The 26549-nt window shown below is 33.9% G+C and overlaps 3 protein-coding genes across 8 annotated transcripts in view; 1 reads left to right on the top strand and 2 right to left on the bottom strand.

The window, feature by feature from the left end:
• Positions 1-26549, bottom strand: part of nahoda (DOMON-like domain-containing protein nahoda) — a 142612-nt gene that overhangs the window by 33844 nt on the left and 82219 nt on the right. For all 6 annotated transcript variants that reach the window (XR_012408368.1, XR_012408369.1, XM_073954870.1 and 3 more), the window contains one exon: positions 15529-15599. Coding sequence is in view for 4 of the 6 variants with exons in the window: in XM_073954870.1 (XP_073810971.1) it covers positions 15529-15599 (71 nt within the window). In the remaining 2 variants the exon portion in view is untranslated. The remainder of the gene's footprint in view (positions 1-15528; positions 15600-26549) is intronic.
• On the bottom strand, positions 7763-8652 carry LOC141387536 (uncharacterized). The gene is made up of 3 exons (XM_073957398.1): positions 8379-8652; positions 8164-8318; positions 7763-8108 (listed from the first exon to the last, which is right to left on the bottom strand). Exons 1-3 carry the CDS (start codon positions 8554-8556, stop codon positions 7866-7868), a joined length of 576 nt encoding a protein of 191 aa, XP_073813499.1. The 5' UTR covers positions 8557-8652; the 3' UTR covers positions 7763-7865.
• LOC141386414 (uncharacterized) lies at positions 14433-15409 on the top strand. The gene is made up of 3 exons (XM_073954874.1): positions 14433-14701; positions 14762-14934; positions 15003-15409. The coding sequence occupies exons 1-3, from the start codon at positions 14488-14490 to the stop codon at positions 15366-15368; spliced, it is 753 nt and encodes a 250-aa protein (XP_073810975.1). The 5' UTR covers positions 14433-14487; the 3' UTR covers positions 15369-15409.

Here is a 26549-nt window from a genome sequence, read left to right as displayed (position 1 = left end):
CGAACGTATTCTACAATATTTTCATATGTAATTTGATGAACTTCAGTTGTAATTTGATTATTTCATTTGAAATTTGAAACATTTCAAATGTAATTTGAGAATTTCAATTGAATTATTTCATTTGAATTTGAGAATTCCAGTTGAAATTCCAATTATATAATTTATAATAATTTTTTCTGAAATTTAAAAATTTCGAAGCATCTGAAAAATTGTAAATTAATTTTTTTTAAGGTAGAGGTTCTTCCCCGTCATTTGTAATTCGAATTATTCAATTTGTAATTCGAATTACTCCGATTGTAATACAAAATATTACATTTGAAATTCGTAATATTCCATTGCTTACATATGATTCAGATGTCTCTGAAAATTCTATACATTGTTTGTTTTTGCCCCATGGTGATATCAACTTTAGGTACTCTGGCAATACCGCCATACAACTCACCATATTTCTGTGAAAAGCTACATAGTTTTGTACACCCTTTACAAACATATAAAGATGCTAGATTTTCCCATGAGAAAGTGTTGCCTTCTTTGATTTTTGCATGTATTTCTTTTAGTTTGTATATTATTATGTTATTGATTTGTTGCATCAAACTACTCGTACACAAAAAATTATTGGAAACTATGACAGTTAGAAAGAAATACCAAAAATTCGGAAGGAGCATACGGGAAACTCTTGAATATCACTTACATGAATATTTATGTATACCCCGAAAATCTTAAATGACGAACTCTTCAGCATGTCACCGAAGATTTCTAATGTAAAGCCTACTAAGTACAGTGCTGCTCAAAACATTTGCAACTGGATTGACTAGTTCATATTTTTATAGTTCTGAGCATGGTAGAACAATAAAAGGTAACAGCAATACCCAGCTGACTAAACTGGGCGGTAATGTTAGTGTCAAATTCCATACGACATTTTATATATTTATTACTATGTTCGATGTATATTAGGGATATGTATATTTTTTGAAGAAAAATATATTCATCAGAAAAAAACTATTTCCCATAAAGACTTCTTTATATCAATGACATATCTTCATATCAATGACAAGTCCGAACAACGTGCCGCACACCAAAACACCGCTTATAGAGGCGGTACAACATTTGTTAATATGTGTGATATTTTGTTAAATTAAAAAAAGAAAAATAAACATGTGCTCTTTTGATTTCATAAACAAAAGTTTGAAACAGCTTCTCCTTTTTCAATGAATTTTTAGCGACCCAAAATATTTTTGCAACAATTCTACTTTCTGCGAGAAATTATCGATGATATGAAAACATGCAAATTGAAAACATAACGAATTTTCATTCCTGTTTTTCAAATATATGTATATAAGCTATACAAAGACATGAATATAGTTAAACGTATCGAGATGCAACGATTGCGTTGGCTAGGCCATATCATTAGAATGAGCGATGATGAACCCGCTAAAAAGGCGTATGAACACATGGCGGTGCACGCAGAATCGGCAGGCCTAAGCTTCGATGGAGCATACAAGTGGATGAAGAAATGAAAAGGAGCGGTATTCCAAAAAGTCAAGCGAAAAACAGAGAGGAATGGAGATCTTTTCTTAGTTCGGTCTATGGAACAAATGTTCTGTAATGGCCAACTAAGTAAGTAAGTAAGTTTTTCAAAAGGCGTACAGAAATAAGGCCCCAGGAAATAACACCCCAAATTGAAAATGAAAGTAGGCCCCAAACAGGTATATGTAAAACAACAACAAAACTTTTGGGGTCTAATTTCGTCTTTTTGGGACCTTTTTTCATTTAACTGTTGGGGCCAAATTGTCTTCACAACAAGTAAATCGAAAATTTGAAAATCAAATTGGGGTCTAAATAATATTGGGGCCTAATTGAATTTTTCATTAGGGCCTTTTTGCACATGTTTGGGGCCTAAATATATTTTAATGTTTAACAAAAACAAGAAATTGGGGTGCATTTTCTAAAGTTTTTATAAAGATATGATCAAAAAATGGGGTGCAATTTCGAAAACTTTATTAAGAAATAAGCGAAAAAAAAATAAAGGACTCAAAATAACAATAATTTTTAGTAATAATAAGCAAAAGTAAACACTTATTTCATAGAATTTAAAAAATTGTATGATAAGTAATAATAATTGGTAATAATTATTACTAATGTTGCAGATTTTGACAGTTGTGTAAAAGAAAAGCTGCTGAAAAAAATGTTTCAGCAACATTAAGAAAGTAAAAAAGATACACCTATTAACAATGTTTAATTTATATACCTCATCTTCCATTGGGAGCATATTTGTGCATATAGCGTTTTCTTCAAACACCATCCTATTTAAAAATGCTAGGGCATTTATTTTTCCTTTTCTACAGAGGAAGCAAGGAAAATATATTTAAAAAAATTGCGCGATTTTTTAAATATATTTTTTTTCAGCTACTCTTCTAATTCTGTTTGACTTGACTTGGAAAGAAAAAATATACTAAAAAAAAAATCGCGCGATTTTTTTAATATATTTTTTCTCTCCATTTCTTTTTAATTCTGTTTGACTTGATTTGGAGATTTTGAGAGAAAAAATATATTTAAAAAATCGCGCGATTTTTTAGATATATTTTTTCTCCCCAAATCAAGTCAAAAAGAATTAGAAAGAAATGGAGAGTAGCTGAAGAAAAATATATTTAAAAAATCAAACAGATTTAGAAAAAAAGGGAGAGTAGCTGAAGAAAAATATATTTAAAAAATCGCGCGATTTTTTAAATATATTTTTCTTCAGCTACTCTCCCTTTTTTTCTAAATCTGTTTGAATGCATTTGGAATGAAAAAATATATTAAAAAAATCGCGCGATTTTTTAAATATATTTTTTCTCTCCAAATCAATTCAAACAGAATTAAAAAAATGGAGAGTAGCTGAAGAAAAATATATTTAAAAAATCGCGCGATTTTTTTAAATATATTTTTCTTCAGCTACTCTCCACTTTTTCTAATTCTGTTTGATTTTTTAAATTATTATTTTTTAAATATTTTTCTTCAGCAACTTTCCATTTCTTTCTAATTCTGTTTGACTTGATTGGAGATATGGAGTAGTTAAAGTCTGTCTCGGGTTTGTTTGGTTTTTGGTCAGACCGAAATTTGTCCACACCTTTTCGAGCATGAATGCTTCAACTATTTGATGGCGAGTTTTGGAGTAAAAAAGTACAGTCATCAATTAATAACATATTACAAACTATTGAATGAATATCTTTAAAAATATTTTTTGAAATTACACCCCAAATTTAGGGCTCCATTTACACCCCAAATTTAAGTGAATAAATATTTTTGGGCGTAAATGCATACTTTAGGGCCTAATTGCATTTTCGTTGTTTGGGGTGATAATGCATTTTGCAAATGCACCCCAATTTCAAAAATGCATTTTGGCCCCAATGATATTTTGGGGCATAATTGCAATATTTTTTTGGGGCCAAATTTCCTAGTTTGGGGCCTTTTTGTATTGGGGCAATTTTTCAAATTGTAAAAACACCCCAAAAATTGGGGTCCATTTTCATTCCCGTTTGGGGCGTTATTTCTTGGGGCTTTATTTCTGTACGCCTTTCAAAATACACAGTCAAATGTGAAAAATATTAGTTTTTTAAATTCCAATAATTTATAAACATTTCCTTGCTTTGTTTACATATACCGCTGACACTAACATTACAAACAAAAACAAATTTCTATGTGGTTGTTGTTGAGTTGTATTTGTTGTAGTATTTACTTTACCTGGTTTGTTCTACCATGAGTTCTGAGGTATTCTGTGGGTTTGAAATTCAAATATTTTTGTATTTTTTGTTTGTTTATTGGTTTTTATACCCTCAGCCTTTAGGCTAAGGAGGGTATATACACTTTGATACGATGAAAATGTGCCTCATCGAAATAATGGTTTTAGATCCCAAGTATGTTTGGACGAAATGTGTTTCAGACAATTTGGAGTCGATCTAGCCATGTCCGTCCGTCTGTCTGTCTGTCCTGCTGGCTGGAGCGCACGATAACTCTCGAACAGATGAACCGATTCGGTTCAAATTTTGGTTTTCATAATATTTTGCCTAAACTTAGTTTAAGTTCGAAGATGAGCTACATCGGTCCACTCCTTCCGGTACCTCCCCCACAAAAGTTCGAAAATGTTCGGAAAGTTTGTGCGCACGATAACTCTTGAAGGGAGTGACCCATTTGGTCCATACTTTGTATAGCGTAAACTTTCTACCAGAGTAATGTGAGGTTCTAATATGGTCTCAATAGGTTCACTCCTTCGGGTACCTCCCACACAAAATTTCGGAAAAGTTCAGTTTAGGGCCATCTCTCGAATCGCTTTGATTTTTGTTTTAGCAACTTGTATTCACTGCCCTCCATACGACGGTACAAGTTTCATTAGGCGCAAGTCCATACTTCCTGAAAAAATACATGAAAGTAGCAAAAAACCCCTATGACACCGTGTGAGGTGGTTGGAGCGCAAGATAACTCTAGAACGGATCTGCCGATTCGGTCCAAAATATGGCCTTAGTAATATTTTGTCCAAACATAGTTTAAGTTTGAAGATAAGCCATATCGGTCCACTCCTTCTGGTACCTCCACCACAAAAGTTCAAAAATGTTCGGAAAAATTGTTCGTACTCTTGAAGGGAGTGGCCGAATTGGTCTATACTTTACACAACCTAATATATCTACCAGATATAGATCAGGTTCAAATATGGACTATATTTGTCCATTCTTCTTGAGCAAACAGCAAATCCCCTATGGCACCATATGTTGTGGCTGGAGATCCACTTCCATAACGGTCAATGTCGATCCATTCCTTTTAGTATCTCCTCCGCAAAACTTTTGATATTTAATACTAATCAACATTTTTGTCGGTTCAAACGCCCAAAATTTTTAAAAACCCCTAAATACATACGTATTTTGGGAAAAAATTGTTTCAATATACACAGGCTGAGGGTTAGGCAGGGGCGATTTGAAAACCTTAATGGGCCCTTCGCGTTTCTGATTCCTGGGGTTGAACTGAGCAAAAAAGTCCACTGGACCATATATCTACCGGGAAAATCGAGCCTCCCGATTTTGACTTTAAGTTTTTTATTGACGTTTTTTGGATATTTTGGCATATAACAGCCAAACCATTGAGATTTTCGATCCAACACAAAGACAAACATTGTAGCCAAGACAGTAATTGAAAACTCTCTAATACATCGTAAAAGCATTGGAACGCTCCTTCAGGCAGTTTTGGCCTTAAGAATGTGCAAACTTTTCGGAAAATGTCGATAAATGACATTGTGCTACAAAATTTGACCCGAAAAATATTCAAGTGTTCTGATGCAAAATTATATCGTGTTGGGATCCATGGACAACGACAATGCCTTTATTTCGTTTGGGTCACTTCGTTTTATTTTTTTATAACGGTAAAATTAGTGAAAATCTGGCTTTCTTACATTTTCAAATTTAAACGGGCATATCTTATTTTTTCCACAACGGATTTCTTTTGATCCTTCTTCCTTTTAAAGGGGTGAATAATGTCTTTTGAATAAGCTATTATTGTTTTAAATCGGTTAACAAATGGCTAAGTTATAGTGGTTTATGTCTGAAAAATCCCACAAAAAAAATATAATGGAATTTCTCATAATTTTCAAAAATATAATGTTTTTTTGTTTTGTTCAATATTTATTTTGAAAATTATGAGAAATTCCTTTATAGGTTTTTTGTGTGGTTTTTCAGACATAAACCACTATAACTTAGCCATTTGTTAACCGATTTAAAACAATAATAGCTTATTCAAAAGACATTATTCACCCCTTTAAAAGGAAGAAGGATCAAAAGAAATCCGTTGTGGAAAAAATAAGATATGCCCGTTTAAATTTGAAAATGTAAGAAACACAGATTTTCACTAATTTTACCGTTATAAAAAAATAAAACGAAGTGACCCAAACGAAATAAAGGCATTGTCGTTGTCCATGGATCCCAACACGATATAATTTTGCATCAGAACACTTGAATATTTTTCGGGTCAAATTTTGTAGCACAATGTCATTTATCGACATTTTCCGAAAAGTTTGCACATTCTTAAGGCCAAAACTGCCTGAAGGAGCGTTCCAATGCTTTTGCGATGTATTAGAGAGTTTTCAATTACTGTCTTGGCTACAATGTTTGTCTTTGTGTTGGATCGAAAATCTCAACGGTTTGGCTGTTATATGCCAAAATATCCAAAAAACGTCAATAAAAAACTTAAAGTCAAAATCGGGAGGCTCGATTTTCACGGTAGATATATGGTCCAGTGGACTTTTTTGCTCAGTTCAACCCCAGGAATCAGAAACGCGAAGGGCTCATTAAGGTTTTTTTCCTTCCACACAAATCGCCCCACCCTACTGAGGGTATATCTCTGTCGGCAAAGCCGACTGATACTTTTTTACTTGTTTTTGAAAGATTTAAAAATTAATTGCAAAAATTGCTCTTATTTTACAAAAATATACAAGACAAATCTCGAACTCACTTTTGGTTGTGCTCAAAACATTTGCAACAGAGAAAATTAGATTCAAAATCTGAAGAAATTATTTATGTTTTGATAATATGTTGTGTGTTAAGCATTTTATTTGTTATCTGGAGACATCGCAAGAAAAACCTGTTAACTCAATAAATTAATATTAATAATAATTAATATGTCCTTTGGAATCCTGTGTTCTAAGGATAATTGTTAAATACCAAGGTTTTATTCAATATTTAATAGTCAAGAGTCCAGATTAGAATTTAGATTCCTTAGAACTTAAACAAGCACCCTGTTATACGATATTTCTGTTAGTTATTGGATCCGATAATTATCTCGAACTCATGCATCCAGTACCATTTCTGTCCATAAAAATACCTCCAGGGCAACATAAAACACCTTCTACATTTTGGATCAACTTTTTTGTATAAAGGGGACAAATTTTATTATCTTTCGACCTGGTGATCAAGTACATTTTTTCAAGTCTTATAACTTCAATATTGATTTAAATCGACGAAAAGTACTCGGTTTCACTACTCTAAAAACAAAACCATACATTTTTTACAAAAATTCTATGAAAATTTTCATTTTTCCTGGAAATGACTGTTTTCCCAAAATTCGCCTATCTTTTGATGACCTCTGAAAAATTTGCTTAATAACTCTTATAAATTTTTTAACCTTCCTATCTTATGGGGATTTTGGTTATTTTTACGCGGTATCCAGCTCTGTTTCAGATATTGTGCTGTTCCTATGTTTATTTTTGGACTTCGTTGGATCCACAATTTTCCAACAATTACAATTTTAGCAAAGCTTTGATATAAATTTCTGGTCATAATTTAAGTTTTTCTTAAAAAATTAGGCATGTCTTATTTTCGGCATACTTGTCTGTCAAAAGTAAACATAGGTGGGATAAGATGTACTCCTCAATACAAAAAAAAAATCGTCAAAAATGAACTAATAGATATTCGTACCACAAAGTTGCAAATGTTTTGAGCAGGCTAAAACACGTGTTCCTCCGATATTTCACACATTTTTGTAACATAAATGTTCATAACTAAATAATCATTTTTAAATCTTGAAAATAGGGCCAATAAAGAATGAAATAACAAAAACAAGTATATTTCAAAACTGAAAATGTCCCTAAAACATATTGAATGTGATATAGGCATCTGAGTTGCAAATGTCTTTCTGGCAGACTTATGCACGCATTGTATTCGGGTAAAATTTTAGTACTCACATACACATATTATTTTATTTATCTTACTAATTGACTCGAAAAATCTAATACATGTACATATATTTTTTCAAACAAAACCACTCAATACCATGAATTCTCTTTAATTTCAAACATTTACATTGCAATATTTGGATTAACAATATTTACATAACCTTTTCTAAGTTTACAAACGATAAGCTCTAGAGCCAGGTGTAAAATCTGCAGCATTGCAGGCATTAATATCTCCAGCCAAACACAACATACAATTGGCATTGGCATAGCAAGATTGTTGATCGACCACAGTGGTGGAACAACCACGTTTGACAACATTGCCATCATACTGAACATAACAGTAGGAATTGGGTGCAGTAGGTGATCCACAACGAGTTGCCAACAATTCAGTAGGGGCTGAAGAACATTTGGAATCCTGTCGGGAGAATAAAACTAATTCTTTGTTTCTGGCTAAAAATGAATTCAGTCACCTGGCTAGAATCACATTGGATGCAATTAAATTCGGCTTGACCTAAATTGTTACAACGATCCGTGTTACATTTGTGACATTCGGCAGTATTGGCATCACATCGACGACGTAAGTATTCGGGTACTTCATAGGAACATCCTTTTTGAACGACATTGACTGTAAAGTAATTGGGAAATGTGTTGAAAGAAAATGTTCATAGAATTTCATCGATCTTACATTTGTCAAAGACGGTAACACAATAATCCAAGGGATCCGAACATTGTTTTGTTGGTGCCACAGATGTGCGCATGCAGTTGATACCCTTGCATGAATAGCAAGTCCTTGATGTATTGGCCGTTATCGATTCCAATAGACCAATAACCAGTGCTGATAAGAGAACGAATTTCCACTGCATTTTTTTAGCTTGTAACTGAACTGAACAGAATTTAAGAAAACAGTGATATTCTAACTCAATTTTGCGTTGCACAGTCTTTTATAAATTCATGCCATTTGTTTGGTGTAGATAATGTGAATCATACTTGACTAAGTAATCGCCAACCACACTCACATTGGCGATGCAATCGAACGAACGCACTTGATGTTATCTTTCGATGGACTCTCCAAACAGCGCTGGAGTACCTTTTTTTAATCAGGGTTCAAAATCAAAATAATCAATGGTAACTAATAAAAATAAACATGAACGAGGTCAATATTTGTAAGAGTTTGCGCGAGTATTAGGCTGTGTATATCATTAAGCTTCCGCATGGCTGTAGGTAGATATTTGATTGATTTCTGATTACTCATTCACATTAATGGCTACAATGTTTGTTGGAATTATTTTTATATATTCATTATGTACGATACTTCTAAAATCAAGGTCAAGGTAGCGATTTTAAAATTTATGGTTTATTGGAGAAATTCGAAACATGCCAAAAACTGGATGCAAGTTATGAAAACCGCTTGTGCAAGGAAGAAAAGAAGTGAGTTTCTTGCCCTTTTTGATTTCGGGTTCTTAATAGTTTTTATAGCTTCTATAGGTCAATAGCTGCTACTCTTGAACGTCAAAAAGAGCACTAAATATTTTAAAATTAATCAAATAAACAACTTTAATTGTTATCTTTTTGTACTCACAAAATAATTTCAAAAACAGGTGATTTAAGAAATTATTTGATTAGTCAATAGAACTGTCAATTAAATAGTAAACAACGATAAAGTGAGAAGAAACATGCAAAAAATATTACAATCATTAACAAAGGGCAATCAATTTATATCAAATGAAATGAATGAAATCAAATAAAACCTTATAGGTAGAGAAAATATAAAATTAGACAGAAAATGCTAGCCAGGTTTTTTGTCACAGTTGAAATTGTTTGTTGTTTTCTAGCCTGCGAATCAAACCCAGACACACAACATGCGAGAGATTGGCACTGGTTAACGTTAGTGGATCGCCATAAAATTTCATATATATAAGGTTTTTAGATCAAATGGAAAAGATTTAACGGGTAGAACTTCCAAAAAAATTTGTTTTGGGTCAGTCTAATGTACACACATCGTCCGAATGACTATAACTTGGTATTTCAGATTCTGAATGGAAGGAAAACATAGAAGTCTCATTGGTATTAAACCTTGTTTAAAAGAAAGCAATATTCTTCAATAAGCGAAGAAAACTAATTGTTCCATTTTACTGCAATACAACTCGTAGTGGAGGGTATAAAAAGCCCGGTCCGGTCGAACTTAATGCCGTTCTTACTTGTATAATAAGGACACAAATTGTTATTGAGACAGGTAAATCATTGAAATATTGGGTGTTTACAGTAGCTCTGGATCTAAAGTTACAAAGTATTAGGAAAAAACCATATACTTCCTATATGACAAAAGTCTTAAAATTCTTAAATCAAATATGCAAACTATACTAAGCGTATACCCACCTATACTTGCCTATAATTGTTGGGAAGGACGCTTGCTACTCGTTCAGACCATAACAGATATGACTAAAATCAACCAAAAATTCTAAATTGTGATGACAAAGCTTCACAAAAGCGTGGATCTATTCCAGATTTTTTTGCAATTTCTGCATATGTGACACAGTTGTGTAGAGGTTTGAGAAACATTATATAATAAACAAGAGAAGACGAATCATTGTGCACCATGACAATGCGAGCCCTCACACATTGATTCTAAGCAACGCCTTTGGACAAAACGTGGCAATAGTCGGGACGGGGCCGACTATGTGATACCCTACACCACTACCCCTGTGCATAAGCTAAACAGTTTTTTAGGGAGATACTAAAGTTTTTACCTATCTGTTTTTTATACCAAATGACTTAAGGCGAACTGAACCAAAATAATTAATATTTCATTTTATATTTGACTACTGTCGACATCTACTTGGTACTGATTGAAAGATTTCCTAGTCTTCTTGATTAGTATTTTACATGCCTTTAATACATCAAATAGAAGCAGAGGTATTTGTCATTGAAGTAAACAATTTAAAAGTATTACAATTGTGATAGTTTAGCGCCTTTTGCAATAACTCTGATAGTATTTTACATAAAGGTGATATTCTTCATGAATTGACGGGCTTTTCTTTTGGAATTCGCCTACTAGAAGCTGAGATATTTGCATATGAAAAAAACGTTGAATGTTCTCCACATAAGTTTTATGCAATTCCGACCCCTGAATATTAACTGACCATGACAAAAATCAATTGGCTTCTTTCTCAATGGTACCCCCATTAACCTTCAAAATTTCGTGACGATCCAATCAAAATTGATTTAAAAAAAATGAAAAATGGGATGTATTACCGGCTATTGCGATATCTCCGTTATTTGGCCACCTACGCCAACCTGCTTTGGATCGTTGTAAATATGGGATTTTCTACTTTAATAGTCAGGCTTTTGGAAGGCCCCCAATAAAAGCTGTGATATTCGTGGTTATAAGCTGTGATATCCGTGGTTTCATTAGCAATTATAGCGATATACAGTATTGTCTCGATAATCCGGACAACGCGGTAATCCGGACACTAGAATTTTTTACATTGTGGACTCTGTAATCTGGACATCACATATTTTTCTTACCTCAATAATCCGGACACCAATATTTTTTCCTATCTTTAGCATTAGATTCTTATTTCATCATTTTTTCGTTCTTAGCAATAGCAATTGGCGTATAAATAAGAAAAATTAAGTTTTTCAAAGTTTTCGGTCCACATCTCGACTTTCTGGCTAGGTACTCTGGACTAACTTATAAAGTCAATATGGAACTAACTATCCGAATCTGTTAAATGTTTTCCCATCGTTCAACCATTGATGACTGGCTACCACTGATGACAAGTAAAACCTAGTGTTGGGTAACCTAGTTCCCTGAAAACTCGATGTTGACTGTTCCTTTCCTCTAAAGGAATTAGTTCACTAGCCCTTCGATTAGTGATGAGGTCCTTGGAGGTATGTAATGTATTCCAAGGATATTTTACTAGAATTTTTTAAATTTATTATTGAGATTTATATCTAAACGAGGAAACGAGTAAAATTTCAATAAGTTAAAAAAATCGTATGGCCCCTTTTATTTTCTTTCTTTGACATTCAAAACCACCGGCAAGTAAGGAATGTTGTATTACATTCTCGTAATTATGCAACCAATAGATTTAATTTCCATTTTGTCTTATTAGTAAGCTGTAACATTTATATAAAAAATATCTCTTTTTGGTTTCGTCAACGAGATTAATTCATTTGGCGATGTTCAAGGAAATGGCTTGATATTCACCAGAATGGGATGATTGCATTTGAATTCTCAAATTACATCGCGAGTCATAAGAGTCTTATGTCCCATGGACAAAGGAAATCAATATATGTACAAATGCTACGAAGTTTATATCCTTAAAAAAACTATGAATAAATATACAAAAGACAAAAATTCTCAGGAAATGTCACCTAAATTACGCTGGAGGAAGTAAACTTGGGGGCAAGGGAAGCTGCCCCCAATAATAATGGTCGCAACCCGTGATATTTGCTTAACATGAATTCGTTTACCTTACATGTCAGATTATTTTACTAGATAATAATAAGTCCGTTAATAATGATTTAAAAGTACAAAATTATATGTTTTTGTTAGTACTCGGTAATCCGGACACCGCCGAAACATGAGGTGTCCGGATTATCGAGATTATACTGTGTTCGTTGTTTGACCACCTACGACAACCTACTTTACATCGTTAGAAAGGCGATATTTTCTACTTTCATTGTAAGGGTTTGTTTTTGGTATACTCGTATGGACCCTGAGATATTTGCTTTGGAATAAAACGTTGACTTTTTCTCCAAATAAGTTTTTCAACCATTCCGACCCCTGAATATTATCCGGCCATCACCAAAATCAGTAGTCTTGTTCTCCTCCGTGACCCCCATTATACCCCTTATAGAAGGTGAGATATTCGCTTTGGAAAAAACGTTGGCTTTTTCTTCAAATAAGTTTTTTGTCCATTATCCGACCAAGATCAATAGGCTTCTTCCCCTCTGGGACCCCCATCAACACCAAAATTTGGTGGCGATCCGATCAAAATTGCGACCTGTAGCGTGATTACAAAGATTAGATGGACAGACGGACAGACACACATAGCCAGATCGACTCAGCTCGTCGAGACATTCATTTTGGTATATACATATTAGGATTATGACTTTTTGACCTTTTTTTCTCAAAAATGATTTTCTGTAGCGAGAATGAATGAACTTTTGCCTATTAATGCCAAAAATAACATTCATTCCATTTAATTATTAAAATATGTAGGTCACGCACAAACCACTTTGAAAGAAATAATCTTTTCGAAAATCCTATGAAATGAAAAGAAAAAAATCTCAAAAACAATATGTATTTCCTGTTGCATGAATGCATGACCTTTGACCTATTAATAACTAAAATAACTTTTATTCCACGCACAAACCACTTTCAATTTATATGATATATAGAATAAGGTTATGTATGATATAAAATGATATATGTGTTATGATATGGCGATAAAATTGGTGAGAAACAAAAGCTTATGTCAATTGTTCAAAAAAGCTCATATATGAAAACTTTGAAAGCTTTTTGTGCGTGAGCTTTTTTTTTGTCGAATCAACTTATAATTAAGATTTTATCTAATCTTAGGCAAAAGTTCATCAAAATATAATACAGGGATATGAGGTTGTAAAATATCACATATGACATATATGTACATATGTATGTATAGGTCTACGACCATTATTTCGATGCGTTACAAACTTTTTGGCCAAAACCAACTTAGAATACCCTCCCAAATAGTGGTGTAGGGTATAATGAAGACTCGATTGGTAATATTGAAGATTTTTGGAGAACAGTTTTCCATCCCCTTAGAGTACAAGTGGCAAATTTCTGCAAAATCAGTATGTATTTTCATAACCTAAATACATATCCCAGAAAAAATTTGAAATTTGAGCTGAATAAACCATTACAAAGTTGTGTAAACATGCTACTTTCTGTTATATCAGTAAGTTGAAAAATAATTGGTAATTTTTTAAAGGTTTTACAGGGCAAAACGACTTATTTATCTCGTAACTAAGTAATGAGTAGGGCGGCACAGAGTGAGTGTGTCTGGCTACAAAACCGAGAGTTGTGTGTTTACTGCAGCCAAACAATTTTTTGTTAAAAACATTACGTTGGTTTGTGCATGTGTAAGCGTTTTCACCGACTTTTAATGCTTGTATCCGTGACACAGTGGTTAATGTGTTTACCTATAAAATCAGAAGTTCGTATGATCAAATCCTGCAGAGAGCAAAATATATATGTGGAGTGTGTTGTAATTGAACATAAGTTCACCTCAACTGTCAACTCTAGTAGCCAAAGAACAACTAGTTATTTAATGCGACATTTAATGGGTTATTTAGTTGATTTGGAAGTAGTTACGACTACCAAAAATGTCTAAAACCCCGTTATTTGGTAATGATTTTCAATGCTGGGATGTTTCAAATCGAAATTATAACGAATTTTTGTTATCATTGTGCAATTGTTCTTGACCAGTCCACTACACATTGGAAAACACATTGAGCAACACATGATTATTAAAATGTCCATTACCAGAAATATATTAATGAACCACACAATTTGATATAACTGACTCTTGAACTGTTTGTTATCTTCATCGTTGACGTTTGTTGTTTGATGACAAATGCCACAACAGGCAATGCGGTGAATGTAAACACAGATAATTTGCAACAGCTTTCAAAAGGTGGTACTTGAAATCTAGTAATTGAAAATTCAATTGAATCTATGTAACCATAGTGTATATTATCAATACTGTGGCGAATATTGCATTCAATATTTTCTCGGAAGCCATAAAATGCAGTTAGCTGTGGGTCATCGTGCAAGTGTCCGTTATTGTGTGGCAAACAAATTTCTAGTTTTGTTCCTGTTAACAATTCTACAGGTTCACACAAGCACAGCCCAACGTTCCTGTTACAGATGTGAGGGTATCAATTGCCTGCGATCCACCTATGAATTGGTGGAAACTTGTTCCAATGGCGTCGATATTTGTGTGACAGTCTATGATGGAGGTAAGTTTTGCAATTCGAATTTATGAAATATATTATTTATGTAATATTGTGTAATTTTAGCAACAATTCAAGCCCAAGGATGTTTGGAAAATTTACCTGAAAATTTACGCAAGAAATGCAAATCGGATGGTGATGATGATGCTAGCCTTCGAGAATGCCACAAATGTAATGACAATTTTTGCAATAAATGGGCACCAACTGGATTTGAGTGTATTCAATGTGATTCGATAAGTGTGAGTGTAGAAAAAAGGTTTCAAAATAATCACATTTGTAATTGTTATTGAGTTTTTCTTTCCTATAGGACTCTAAGTGTGCCAATAATCCCGATGCTATACAACCCACACGCTGTCCCATAAGTCGTACAGCAAATATGTATTGTTACGCTGCCAAGAATGGTGATCGTGTGTCAAGAGGTTGTGCTTCTTCATTGCAAGAACAGAGATCCTGTTTGTCTTCTAACGAATGCGAGATTTGTAATCCAAGTGAATTGAATTCATGTAACAACGTTAAAGTAGATGCTGGCAGTAATCCTTCTGGTAATGCAACGACAACGACAACAACAACACCAAAACCTAATCCGAATCCCAGTGCAGGTTCGGTTATAGAATTTAGTGTAGCCAATTGTTGGGTAATACTTTTCGCTTATCTTTGTAAATTTTTGTTGTAATTGAGAAAATAATATATAGAAATAAATCTGTTTAAATACAATCAATGGTAACATTATAATAAACTGTGTTTATAAACACAGTTTACTTATATACATACATACGTATGTATGTGTGTTTACTCATACTAGCTGAAATTGTGAGATAATTAAATTAACTTACCCTGTGAGGATATGCCAAGTGCCATGTTACATTGAATTTGGAACCAGCCAATAGAGACGTTCGTATTAAACCTGAAAGAAAAGGAGCATTTTAATAAGTGATACATATTTAAAAGTATAAAAATAACATTTGTCTCCTAATTCCTCTGTTGAATTTATAAATCTAATCAGGACAATTATTATTTTTAAAATTATTATAGATATAATTTCTTTTGGAAAGTTTTTTTTTTAGTGTGGCTGATCATTATCCGAAATGCTATAAAACATCAAGATCAACATGGATATTAGTTTCATGTTTTACCAACTAACCAAGCTTAGCATTGAATATCTTGAACCTGTTCGTCTGTTGGAATTTTCCGTCTTACACATTAGTGTGTGCTTGGGTGAAAAACAGAAATCAAATTAAAATCGCATTGTGAGAGCAATTTCAACATAAATGCTGATATAAGTCGAAAATTTGATTTTTTATTTTAAAAAATATTTCTAAGATTGAGATCTGCGGCCCAATTTTGTTCAATGAAAATATTAACTGAAAACTTTTGATGATTTTTGATCCGATTCGATTAAAATACAACCGAACGTCTGTTATTGTTGGAATTTTCGCTTCTATTCAAACCAAAATTAATAAAGATAATTTTTCCAAAAGCAGAAATTTGGTAGAAATTCGATAAGAATTGATTTTCATCTCATCTTAGACCGGCCATATACAAAAAAAGTCAATGTCTTAACATTGATATACCACAAACTTGTGGGTCTACCCTAATGAATATTTTATGAGATATGCGAAAGTGTATTTCTTGGTGTGTGAGTTTATTGTCTTGAGATAATATTTTTCATTTGGTTGAACCTGTGATCTAAATACCAAAACAGAAGTGTTTACATGCAAACTGTTACATAGACAAATGTGCACAGAACAAAATATATTATGCATAAGTGGTAAATTCTGAATTAAAGTTCATAGAGTTCAACAGTGAATTAGGTCTTCAAATAAGGTCAGTTTCTTTACTGTATGAATGAATGCCCTTGAAGATTATCCCAGAAAAAGAGATCTGTAGTGCGATTCTCTAACAAATTTTTTGAGTTACCCACAAAAATGAGTAAACCCACCTGTCAATTCAAAAAATCAAAAATTTTTTATTTTTTGTGAGTAGAAAAAATAACTCCGACTCCGGGCAAATTTTTTTCTACATTATAGAAATATAACATTAAATTCGGGACAACAAATTTGTTTCAAAAAATCATTACTTTTTTGAAAGAAAAATATAAGGAACCATTGAAGCAAACAGGATATCTACTATCCTTTGAAGTCAAATCTTTTCATCTCTATTTTGATTACAAAATGAATGTTGCGAATATTGTATGGTCCAATTGATGCTTTAATTTTTTGCAAGCAAAAATAAAGTTCTATGATATTCGAATTATAATTGGGTATTTAACGTCTTCTGTACAAGTTCTACAAGTCTTCTGCCAGAAGACCTACTGGTCTTCTCACAAAGGTATATTTTTAAGAGCTTTTACATAAAATTAGATAACATCTTAATTATTAGATGATCCTATAAACATCTAGAAAGGACATCAGAATCTAGAAATTCATCGATCGATTTTATTTGTCACATTTTGTTGGCCCGTTTTATGACAAAAACGTCAGTTTTTTAAGCCAAACATTAATATTTTGACCATTTCCCTAAAATCCAATATTTTTTACAAAATCGATTTAGTTTTGGTGTTGGCACCGCAAAACGCTTTTATAAAAAGAGGGTTTTCGTATACGGTCATTTGGCACAAAACTTCGTGGTATTCGTGGTATCACATTAAAATTCAGAAAGCAGATTTTGTTATGTTCTTTCAGATGAAGAAAAAAAGTTTCGTGGTTTTCTTGGATAAAACATTCTAAATGTTGGCTTACATCCATTTTAAAACCTTTTCATGGATTGCTTATAATTTTTACCGCATGCAGTTTTTATGATTTGTATTTCCCCTTCATTTTCACATATTTTGAAAGCTTAAAGATTTTCTTACGGGGAAGAGAGAGATTCTTCCAAAATTTACTTGTTGCCCTTTTTGAATGTAAGATTCAGTAGAAATAATATACATTTGCGCAAATTTTATTTATTTTAGTGGTATAGGATTTTACGCTTGAAGTCGACTCGGAGTCGGAGCCGGAGTCGTGAAAAAACCCGGTCTGGAGTCGGAGTCGAGCCAAAAATACCTCGACTCCGAAACCCTGGTTGGAAGGGAAAGATTCATTGTGTTTTGTATGTTACATAGAACCTTTAACCCGTTTTTCTCGAGAAAGCGTTTTTGAAGTCGGTGTCCACTATAGCTCACAAACGGCTGTGCAGATCCTCATATATGTAAGTTTTGCGCAATTTTTTTTAAATAAATATTTTTAAAACGGTAGCTTTGTTACTTTACTTTTTTAATGGTAAGGGTGGTAAAAGAGAAAAGTGTCAAAATTGCTCTCTCATGAACATTTTTACCAGAAAAGTAAAGGAACGGAAAAATGGTAGACCTGGCAGCAATGTCAACAAGAAACATAAAAAATCCATTTTCGTCTTTTATTTCACAGTTTTTAATTTAGTTTTGTCAGCGTTCGACTTTTTCTTCTGTTTTTCGTCCATTTTCTTTTTCATTGTGAAATAATCGTCAAACAAAAGTCGAAAAATCAGTTCTGCCATTTTTTACCTGCAGAAATTTTGCTGGTAGCCTGTGGTAGAATAGAAAGCCATTTTCGCTCTCTCTCCACTCTCACTCTCTTACAAATTGCTTCCAGTTTTTCCACTTTTCGGGGTTAAGGAACGCTTTGCAGGTTAAAAATGGTAACAAATGGTAAAAATGGTAACCTTAGGTAAGTAAAGGAACACAACTGGTGTTTCGTAGGCGGACTTTGTCAAAAAACTATGCCATATTTGTCAACAAAAAATTACCGAAAGTAGCTCAATATGTGCCTTTTTTCCTGTACAAAAGGGTTGATGAAGATGCCATTCCGCGGTGTTAGCAAAGATAGCTTATTATTATTCTAGACCACAAGAAAAATCATACTTTTTTGTTGTTCATTGGTTGCGTTACATATTTCGATCGCAATTTTCGTATAAACCAATCACTGTTGACCGTTTAAAATTAAATACACCTTTGTTTTTTATGTTCTTTTTACGTTCTGTTCTCTGTGTAGTTTTCGTCTGCTCTAATAATCATTGAGATTATTTTCAATTTTCTTTCTTTTGCCAAAGTGGAGCAAATTCAAGAACAATTCAATAAAGTTTATAATTTGAAGTTGTAAACATAAATACATATACATATATATGAATGTGTGAATATGTACAAATTGCTTCATACATAAACATGTACATAAATAGATGCCTACTATAAACTAATACTCTATGTAATTACACACAGGTTTTGTTACTAGAATAAGTAATCATAATGGTCAAACCACAAAATTTAAGTAAGTAAACGTGTGTACAGTCGAACTTCTCTATAACGAACTTTTCTCTGTAACGAATAAAAATTTAAAACACAACTTTTTCCCAAACATTTTCTCCTATTTTCACCTCTCTATAGCGACTTACCCATAGCGAATACCTCTCTATAACAAAGTTTTATGTAATGCACAATTAGAATTTTCTACATTATTTACTTTTAATGTATGAGGTTTAGAAGAAGATTTCCTTTTAAGATTTACAAATTCATAAAATGATTTCGGATTTGATTTAAAATTATCTTAGACTTTATTGAGATAATCTTTAGAGTTTTTAATGGATAACAGCACAGATGTAATCCAAGGAGGGTTGTTACAGTTTTTAATTTCAATTGTTGGTACACATTCTAACATACATTTGTTTAAGATGTTATACATTTTTTCAGTGTAGATTCAAAATATGCGCAATTCATTCAATTACACACGGAAGACCAATTTACTGAGGATAAGAGCATATTAAGCTTTTGAAAATTCGTTTTTTTTTTATAATTTAAAACAGTTTTTACCAAATTTGTCTTATGTGTTGAAGACAAACAATTTTGTATTATTGATAAGCACAATGTGGGATGATATTTATTCTCAGAAAATGATATGGGTGGAATTCTAAAACGGAATTGTAAACATTCAAAGTATTGCGGAATGTTTACAAAAACCAAAAAAGGGCATAAGATTTCACTATTCAATATTGAGGGTTTCAACCAAGTTTCAGAAAATGCGATTACATTATATTCCAAACTGAAGCTGTCGGCATAAAGACGAGTAAATTTTGGATTTATTCCACGGACATTCTGATAACAAATTGACAAACCACTACCTAGCTTTATGAAGCATTCGTTGATCTTGGAGGTAATTGCGCTAAATTTTGTGATTTTTCTATAAATTCCTTTACAAAAGCTCTAGCAGGCCAAAATTCTTTCTCTACCACTCTAACAAATGCATTTTGAGGCAAAACAATTTTGAAGGAACATATTGAATTTAAAATATTATTTCTTCGCCAATACAGGACATAAAACTCTGCTTTTTGAAGGAATGTGCTAAATAAGTATCTGCAAGTATCCTAACAATGCGTAACACAAGGGTAATTTCAACTTCTAAAGCGTCAATACATGCATTTATATACATGCATCTCATAGATTCTTGTGGTTTTATCCCAAGATAGGAATAAACATGTCCTTCATATCCACGTAATAGCTCGGCAAGGCATTATATAGAAAATCGATTTATGTACATATATGTTTGAAGTGGACAGGACAGTGTAATTAGAATCATTGGTCAAAAGGTCACTTCTTATTGCAGAGAATTGTATTTTTATGCATGCATAGATCAGAAAATTCCTAACAACGCAATAAAACAATACGGCATTGAAGGTAACGAAAGCCTCCTAGAGAGATAGTTTTAAGGGCATTGGTATAGGTCTTACATAGCAGTACCACACTTGAGTTCTTTTGAAGCATTAGCTAACGTTTTTTTAGCGAAGCCTTCAACTGTAGGGTAGCCTGTGACAGTTTCGCCACAGTTGCGCCTTCGCCTACATTGTTAACACTTATGTAAATGCCTTAAGATTTTTCTCAATAAGGCGGCATTTACCTTGTGTACCCTGCTTATTAATTTAACATATGTTCATATAAAAACGCTGTTGTTAAAAAAGTCAGCAAAATATTGCAATAATTTACTGTCGTTAAGACTTAACGAATACTTTTTTAGTTGTTAACTTAACAATAATTTTCGGTAATTAACAACAAAATTTACCGACAAAAATCGTTAAAATTGGTATACAGAATAGCACTTACCGAAAATTATCGTTAACTAATGATATTCATCGTTAATTCTGTCGTTAAGGAGTTACAGAATAGCACTACAGGACTACAGGGTTTAAAAGCCAGCATCTAAAAACATTAGCATTAGCTGTACACTTCAACTGCTACACAATATTGACACACACGGCTAAATAAGCAACCGAACGCATATTTATTTTTGTACATTTTTGCTTATTTCGTTTTTTACGCCTAATCTTTTTTGCGTTAGGGATAATCGACAACCACGCTAAATATTTAGCAGTCGGCTGACCATTCGTAAGAATGAATTAGCTTCCGAGGGTGGTTTTTTGATTAGAGTTACCAACGCAGTAATAAAAAAAGTGCCATTTAATATCAAAATGCCTCCATCATATGGTAGAACCTAATTATTATTGTTTAAAAATAAAAAAATATATATTGAACAGTTTCACCAAAAATTCACATGTCCTTTGAATGAACAAGTGGAATTAATTATATCGTGGTTTTTAATGCATTACACTGGTAACCCTGATCTCAAAAACAATTGTTTGCTGAAAACATGGCTAAGCCGTTGAAACTTTGTTGCTTATTTTCTTTTCTGATATGTGTTGATCATGTGTGCTGCAAAATATGAGTATGCGTGCCCGATAGTGTTGGGCAATCTCGTTCATTGAGCTGATCGATCTTTTTCATTCCGTTCACCAAAAAGATCCGGGTCGTTTACTTCGTTCGTTGGCTCTTTTTCGTTCAACAATACATTTGACTGTATTATTTTCTTTTGAAGTCGTTCGTTCTCTGCTGCATACGACTCCGTCGTTCTTTTCACCGAATCGTTCTTTTGAAAATGTTCGTTCACGAATGACACAACTGTTGTGTTACTTGCTTGTTTGTGTGCTAATGGGGTGGTTTTGTTTCTGAACGCAGTCGTGGTGGTTTTGATATGAAAGAACCAGATGAACGAATGATGCAAAAGAAAGATATGACCGAGATGTGCTACTGAATGAGGTGAGTTACTGAGCGAGAGTAGCTCTCTGAATCATTGTTTGTTTTGTGTGGAAATGTGTGCTGTTTGCGCTAACGCAGCGTTTGTTTAGAGTTTGCAAAACCAATGCTGCTAATTTTGTAAGCAGCAATGACTCGTCCGTGGATCTAAATGAACGATATAAAAGAATGAGCTGGATACGGATCCGTTCGTTCTTTTCACGGAATCGTTCCTTTGAGCCGGTTCGTTCATGAACGACGATGCTTTTTTATTAAATGTCAAATAGCATCAGCATCGCTAGCAATATTTTTGTGAAATTTGTTGCTACATGTTGCCGTCGTTCATTGTTGCTAAACATATTTCGAAGAAATTTTAGCAGGCAAAGCTGCAAATATTCGGTGCTTTTGCTAATATGGCGTTAGCATTTTAAACCCTGCAGGTCTGTAAATTGGAAACTGTTCAAATTTACGGAACTGAACAGAATATATAAATGCGAAAAGAATCAAATTTAGAGCTTGAAAAAAGTTGTTTACTAAGATCTTAAGATCATTTTTGTAGTTGACTGTATCCTTACATTTTGGACGGTTTGGTAGCTATGAACCAGAATTGGAGAAAAAGTTAAAAAAAAATATTTTTTTATTTTTTGGAAAGACAAAACAATTCAAGTGACCAAAGCTAATATTTTATTTTAAATTTTTCTATTATACATCGCACTCTGCCAAAAAATTGCTAAAACGGATTAGCAGTATGCATTTATGTATGACATACAACAATGCACATACAAACATACTTACATACTATGTATGTACATTGTGGTGATTTTTTGCTGTAATGGAATGCAGTTGTGCGGCATTTTTTATTATCCCAACATGCCGATTTTTATTCCTCCTTCGTTTGGTTTGTTGTCTTTTAACAGATTTTTCCACCAGATAACCTCATGACCAAGTTATAATGATGTCGTTCACGATATTGATGCAAGAGGTAAATTATATATTACGACTTGTCTCACTATGACTTCTTCCTCTTCGTCGTCGTCATCTTTTAATGTTCCAAATAGTAATGTGTTTTTGTTTTTATTCAATGATCATGCTGAGAGATACTGCAGAAAGTCGATATATCGCATAATTGTCCATAAAAATGCTTATGTGTGCTTTAGCCTGTGTGCGAGTTAAATAATAATGTATATAAATAAGTAAATGGAAAGTGACACACTCCTTTCGCTTTCTGTGTCTTTAGGTTGATGCCACAGACCACAAGTTGGGGCTTGCTGTCTGTCCTGCCACCACTAACAGCCACCATCACCACCGTCAGTTTAATCGATTGCCATCAAACAAGCGGTTATCAGGTTCATTCTTATGTCGGCGAATCTTCACAGCTTTTTCTTTTGTATATTTTAACTTGAGTTAGTGGTTTTTGAACTTTCAATCTGCAGGTGGTCGTAGCATCTTCCTTTGGTTTCGTAGGGAGTGAGAGTTTAACCGCAGTGAAATTGTTAATAAATGCTAAGTTGTCATAATTGTAATTATGTTATTGGGTAAGTACATACATATACGTTTTTTTATAATTGTAATAACAACCACAATCACAAACAGGTCTGAGTAACATACATATGCCTATATTGGTGGGAGAGATCCATCACATAAAAGTCAATTTAGCTACTTTCATGTTCATATACATACATCTCTAGCTTCTTTCAACGGGTAAATGTTTTAAAATAAATATCAATCGCAGAGAAAACATAGCGGACTGTAGTATACGTATATACAATGTGTGTTCCAGAACCTGCATTTATTTACAAATTTGAAATTTATACTCCAGATTTAGGCAAAGTGATGAAAATGGAAACTCTAAACGATAAACCAACAACAGCAAGTAAAAGTGTCTAAGATAAATATGGAGTAACGGTTATTTACTCTAGCATTACCATACTCACAAAATTCGTAAACAGACAGTTCTGTCATTTTCGGCTTCAATTTTGTGTGTGAAAGTAATTGCTGGCCATTTGATTTTTTGGTAATTATGCCTTCAGCCTTATGGCTAAAGAGGAAGACGCCATATGTGTTAAGTCCAAATCCGTTTCATACAATTTGGGATCGATTTAGCCATGTGCGACCGTCTGTCTGTTGGCTGACTGGTGGTGTACAGTTTAATATTATTTCCAAACATGCTCTGATTACAGTGATATATTTATCACTCGGAAGTCCATACTTCAATGAGATCGTGAATTTTCGGGGAGTATAATCGTCGCGTCGATTCAGGAAATGAGACGGAAGTTGTGATATATACAACGTAATTCGCGTGGATCGTACGAGAACTATTGGTGGTTGACGTTCAATCCTATTGTATCAGTCTGTCCAGTAAAAAAAGTCCTATTTCGCGTGAGCCCATGGAACTACTAAATGTGTGTATCCCGCCGATTAATAGTCGTTTCCCTCGTAATTGGCCTGACATCAGGTCACTGAACGCCGTACTTTCCTTAACCATGGGAAAGGAAATTGTCAAGGATTCTGGGAATGCACAACCAACGCTTTAGAGAACTACCCAATCCAACTGATGTTCGGCTAGCAGAGAGGAATTTCCGAGACATCATCACTACTGCAGCCGCTCGTCATATTCCCGGTCGAATACATACAAAATTAGACCTAATTTTCCAGCATGAGCGCGATGAACATCGCAGCACGAGTCCCAGGGAACCCAGTGTCGGAGAACTGAAAAAGGAAGTTATGTGAGCACCAACGGAAAAAGTGTCTAGAACATCTAAAGTGCTGCAACATAGTAACCAATAGTAGTATATTGTGGGCGTTATCAAACCCTGGTAAAAAGGATAATCGGACATCTGTAATGTTTAACGGCGTGTTTGTGACAGACAGAGAAGAGGTGCGCGGGTTATTTTAGCGACCGTGCTAAGAGAATGGTTTTACGTCGTTTGCGATCTCTTTCAGCCGATGATGAACCGCCACAATTTACAATGGATAATGTTGCAGATGTAATCCGGGAGGAAAATCATCCAAAGCGCTTGGACCTGATGGAATTTCAATGGTGATGATACATCAGCTGGATGAAACAGAGGTCATATATCCAAGCAAATTCCTCAACCTGTGGATCATCAACATGGGTTCCCGAAGCGGCATATCACCAGATATTAGCCAACGTCCCAACCAGAACAGGCCATGCCACAAAAGTGATGGTTATATGGTGTTGGGAATACTACCTTTCCACCTTGTTTGAAACGTTGGGCCACCAACTGTATATGAGGTCGCCAGTTTTTCGTGGAATTCAGAATTCCAAACTCCGTAGAGTGAAACAGGGAGTTCTCCAAGGAGGAGTGGTATCTCCGTAACTGTTTAACCTCTACCTTTCTGCAATTCAACGCCCTCTCGACGGCATTAAGATAATTTTATACGCAAATGAATGTACGCTCATGGCGCTAGGTCTCATCGTTAATAATATTTGTATCAGGCTAAACGCCTATCTCATTAATCTTGTTGAGCTCTTTCACGAGATGAATACGAAAATAACCGCCACTAAGTCAACAGTCATACAGTTCACCAAATGAACTGCGGAAATGAAGCACCCACTGAATGTGCATGTTGATGGTTCAATAATTCCGGCAACTAACTATCCCAAAGTCCTGGGAGTCACATTCGACAGCTAGTCGTCCGCACATGCCACAGCTAGCCGGCAGCACTTGAGGAGCAGATAAAGAAACCTTGTTAACCACATACAACGGGATTAAAATTAAGGGGATTAAAACCGAAACCGGTTTTCACTAAAAAGCCTCATTTTCAGTTAAACGAAAAACCCGGTTAACCGGTTCAAAATAGTAATATTTTCAATATTTCATTGCAATCGTGTTCTTTAAAGTAAACTAGTCTTAACTAAAAGAAAAATACATTTAAATGTGAAAGATGTTTTCCCCAAAATTACAGTTTAAAACGAACATTTGATCCAACACTTTCAATATTCAACAGATCGCCGAAAGATTTCCCGATGTGGTTCAGCTTTTACTATGATCAGCCTAATTACTCGAAGTCTTTACATAATTAACACGATCTTTATTCGAATCACTATGTCTAGTTCAGGCATTTTTCGAAAATTTAAGGTTGCAAAGCAAGATATCACAATTGGACAGATATAGCATGTTTCGTGCATCAAATACCTAAAATCGGCCAAAATAATTATGAGAGATATGTAAACAACTGAACCGATTTCGCTTATTTCTAGGTCTTATTCCGTCCCACATTCCAAATTTCATTGAAATCGAACGTCTATAGCGTGTTTCGTGCATCAAATACCTAAAATTGGACGAAAATATACATGGGAGCTATATCCAAATTTGAACCGATTTCGATATAATTTGGCACACTTTTTTCTAGACCAAATTTCGTCTCACATTCCGAATTTCATTGAAATCGAACATCTATAGCATGTTTCGTGCATCAAATACCTAAAATTGGACGAAAATATACATGGGAGCTATATCCAAATCTGAACCGATTTCGATATAATTTGGCACATTTACATCTAGACCAAATTCCGTCCCACATTCCAAATTTGATTGAAATCGGACAAATATAACGTGTTTCGTGCATCGAATGCCTAAAATTGGCCGAAAATATATATGGCAGCTATATCCAAATCTAAACCGATTTTCAACAAAACCATTAGCGTTCTTCCTATGGCTAAAAAATGATATTCCCAATCGGAATGCGTCCTGTACGTTGCGAACGGACGGATGGACATGCATAAATCGACTCTGAAAGTGATTCTATGTATATCCCTAGAAG

The sequence above is a fragment of the Musca autumnalis genome, unplaced genomic scaffold, assembly GCF_047663935.1.
Source record: "Musca autumnalis isolate F117 unplaced genomic scaffold, ASM4766393v1 scaffold_5, whole genome shotgun sequence".
Lineage (NCBI taxonomy): Eukaryota > Metazoa > Arthropoda > Insecta > Diptera > Muscidae > Musca > Musca autumnalis.
This window is presented reverse-complemented; position numbering and strand designations above follow the sequence as displayed.

What these genes read in the sequence shown, in the direction of transcription:
- LOC141387536 (XM_073957398.1), bottom strand. Translation starts at nt 8,556, where the DNA reads ATGCAGTGGAAATTCGTTCTCTTATCAGCACTGGTTATTGGTCTATTG. An exon ending in TGTTACCGTCTTTGACAAAT is followed by an intron (nt 8,319 to 8,378) that starts GTAAGATCGATG and finishes ATTACTTTACAG; the next exon opens with TCAATGTCGTTCAAAAAGGA. An exon ending in TCCAATGTGATTCTAGCCAG is followed by an intron (nt 8,109 to 8,163) that starts GTGACTGAATTC and finishes TTCTCCCGACAG; the next exon opens with GATTCCAAATGTTCTTCAGC.
- LOC141386414 (XM_073954874.1), top strand. Translation starts at nt 14,488, where the DNA reads ATGCAGTTAGCTGTGGGTCATCGTGCAAGTGTCCGTTATTGTGTGGCA. An exon ending in TGTGACAGTCTATGATGGAG is followed by an intron (nt 14,702 to 14,761) that starts GTAAGTTTTGCA and finishes GTGTAATTTTAG; the next exon opens with CAACAATTCAAGCCCAAGGA. An exon ending in TTCAATGTGATTCGATAAGT is followed by an intron (nt 14,935 to 15,002) that starts GTGAGTGTAGAA and finishes TCTTTCCTATAG; the next exon opens with GACTCTAAGTGTGCCAATAA.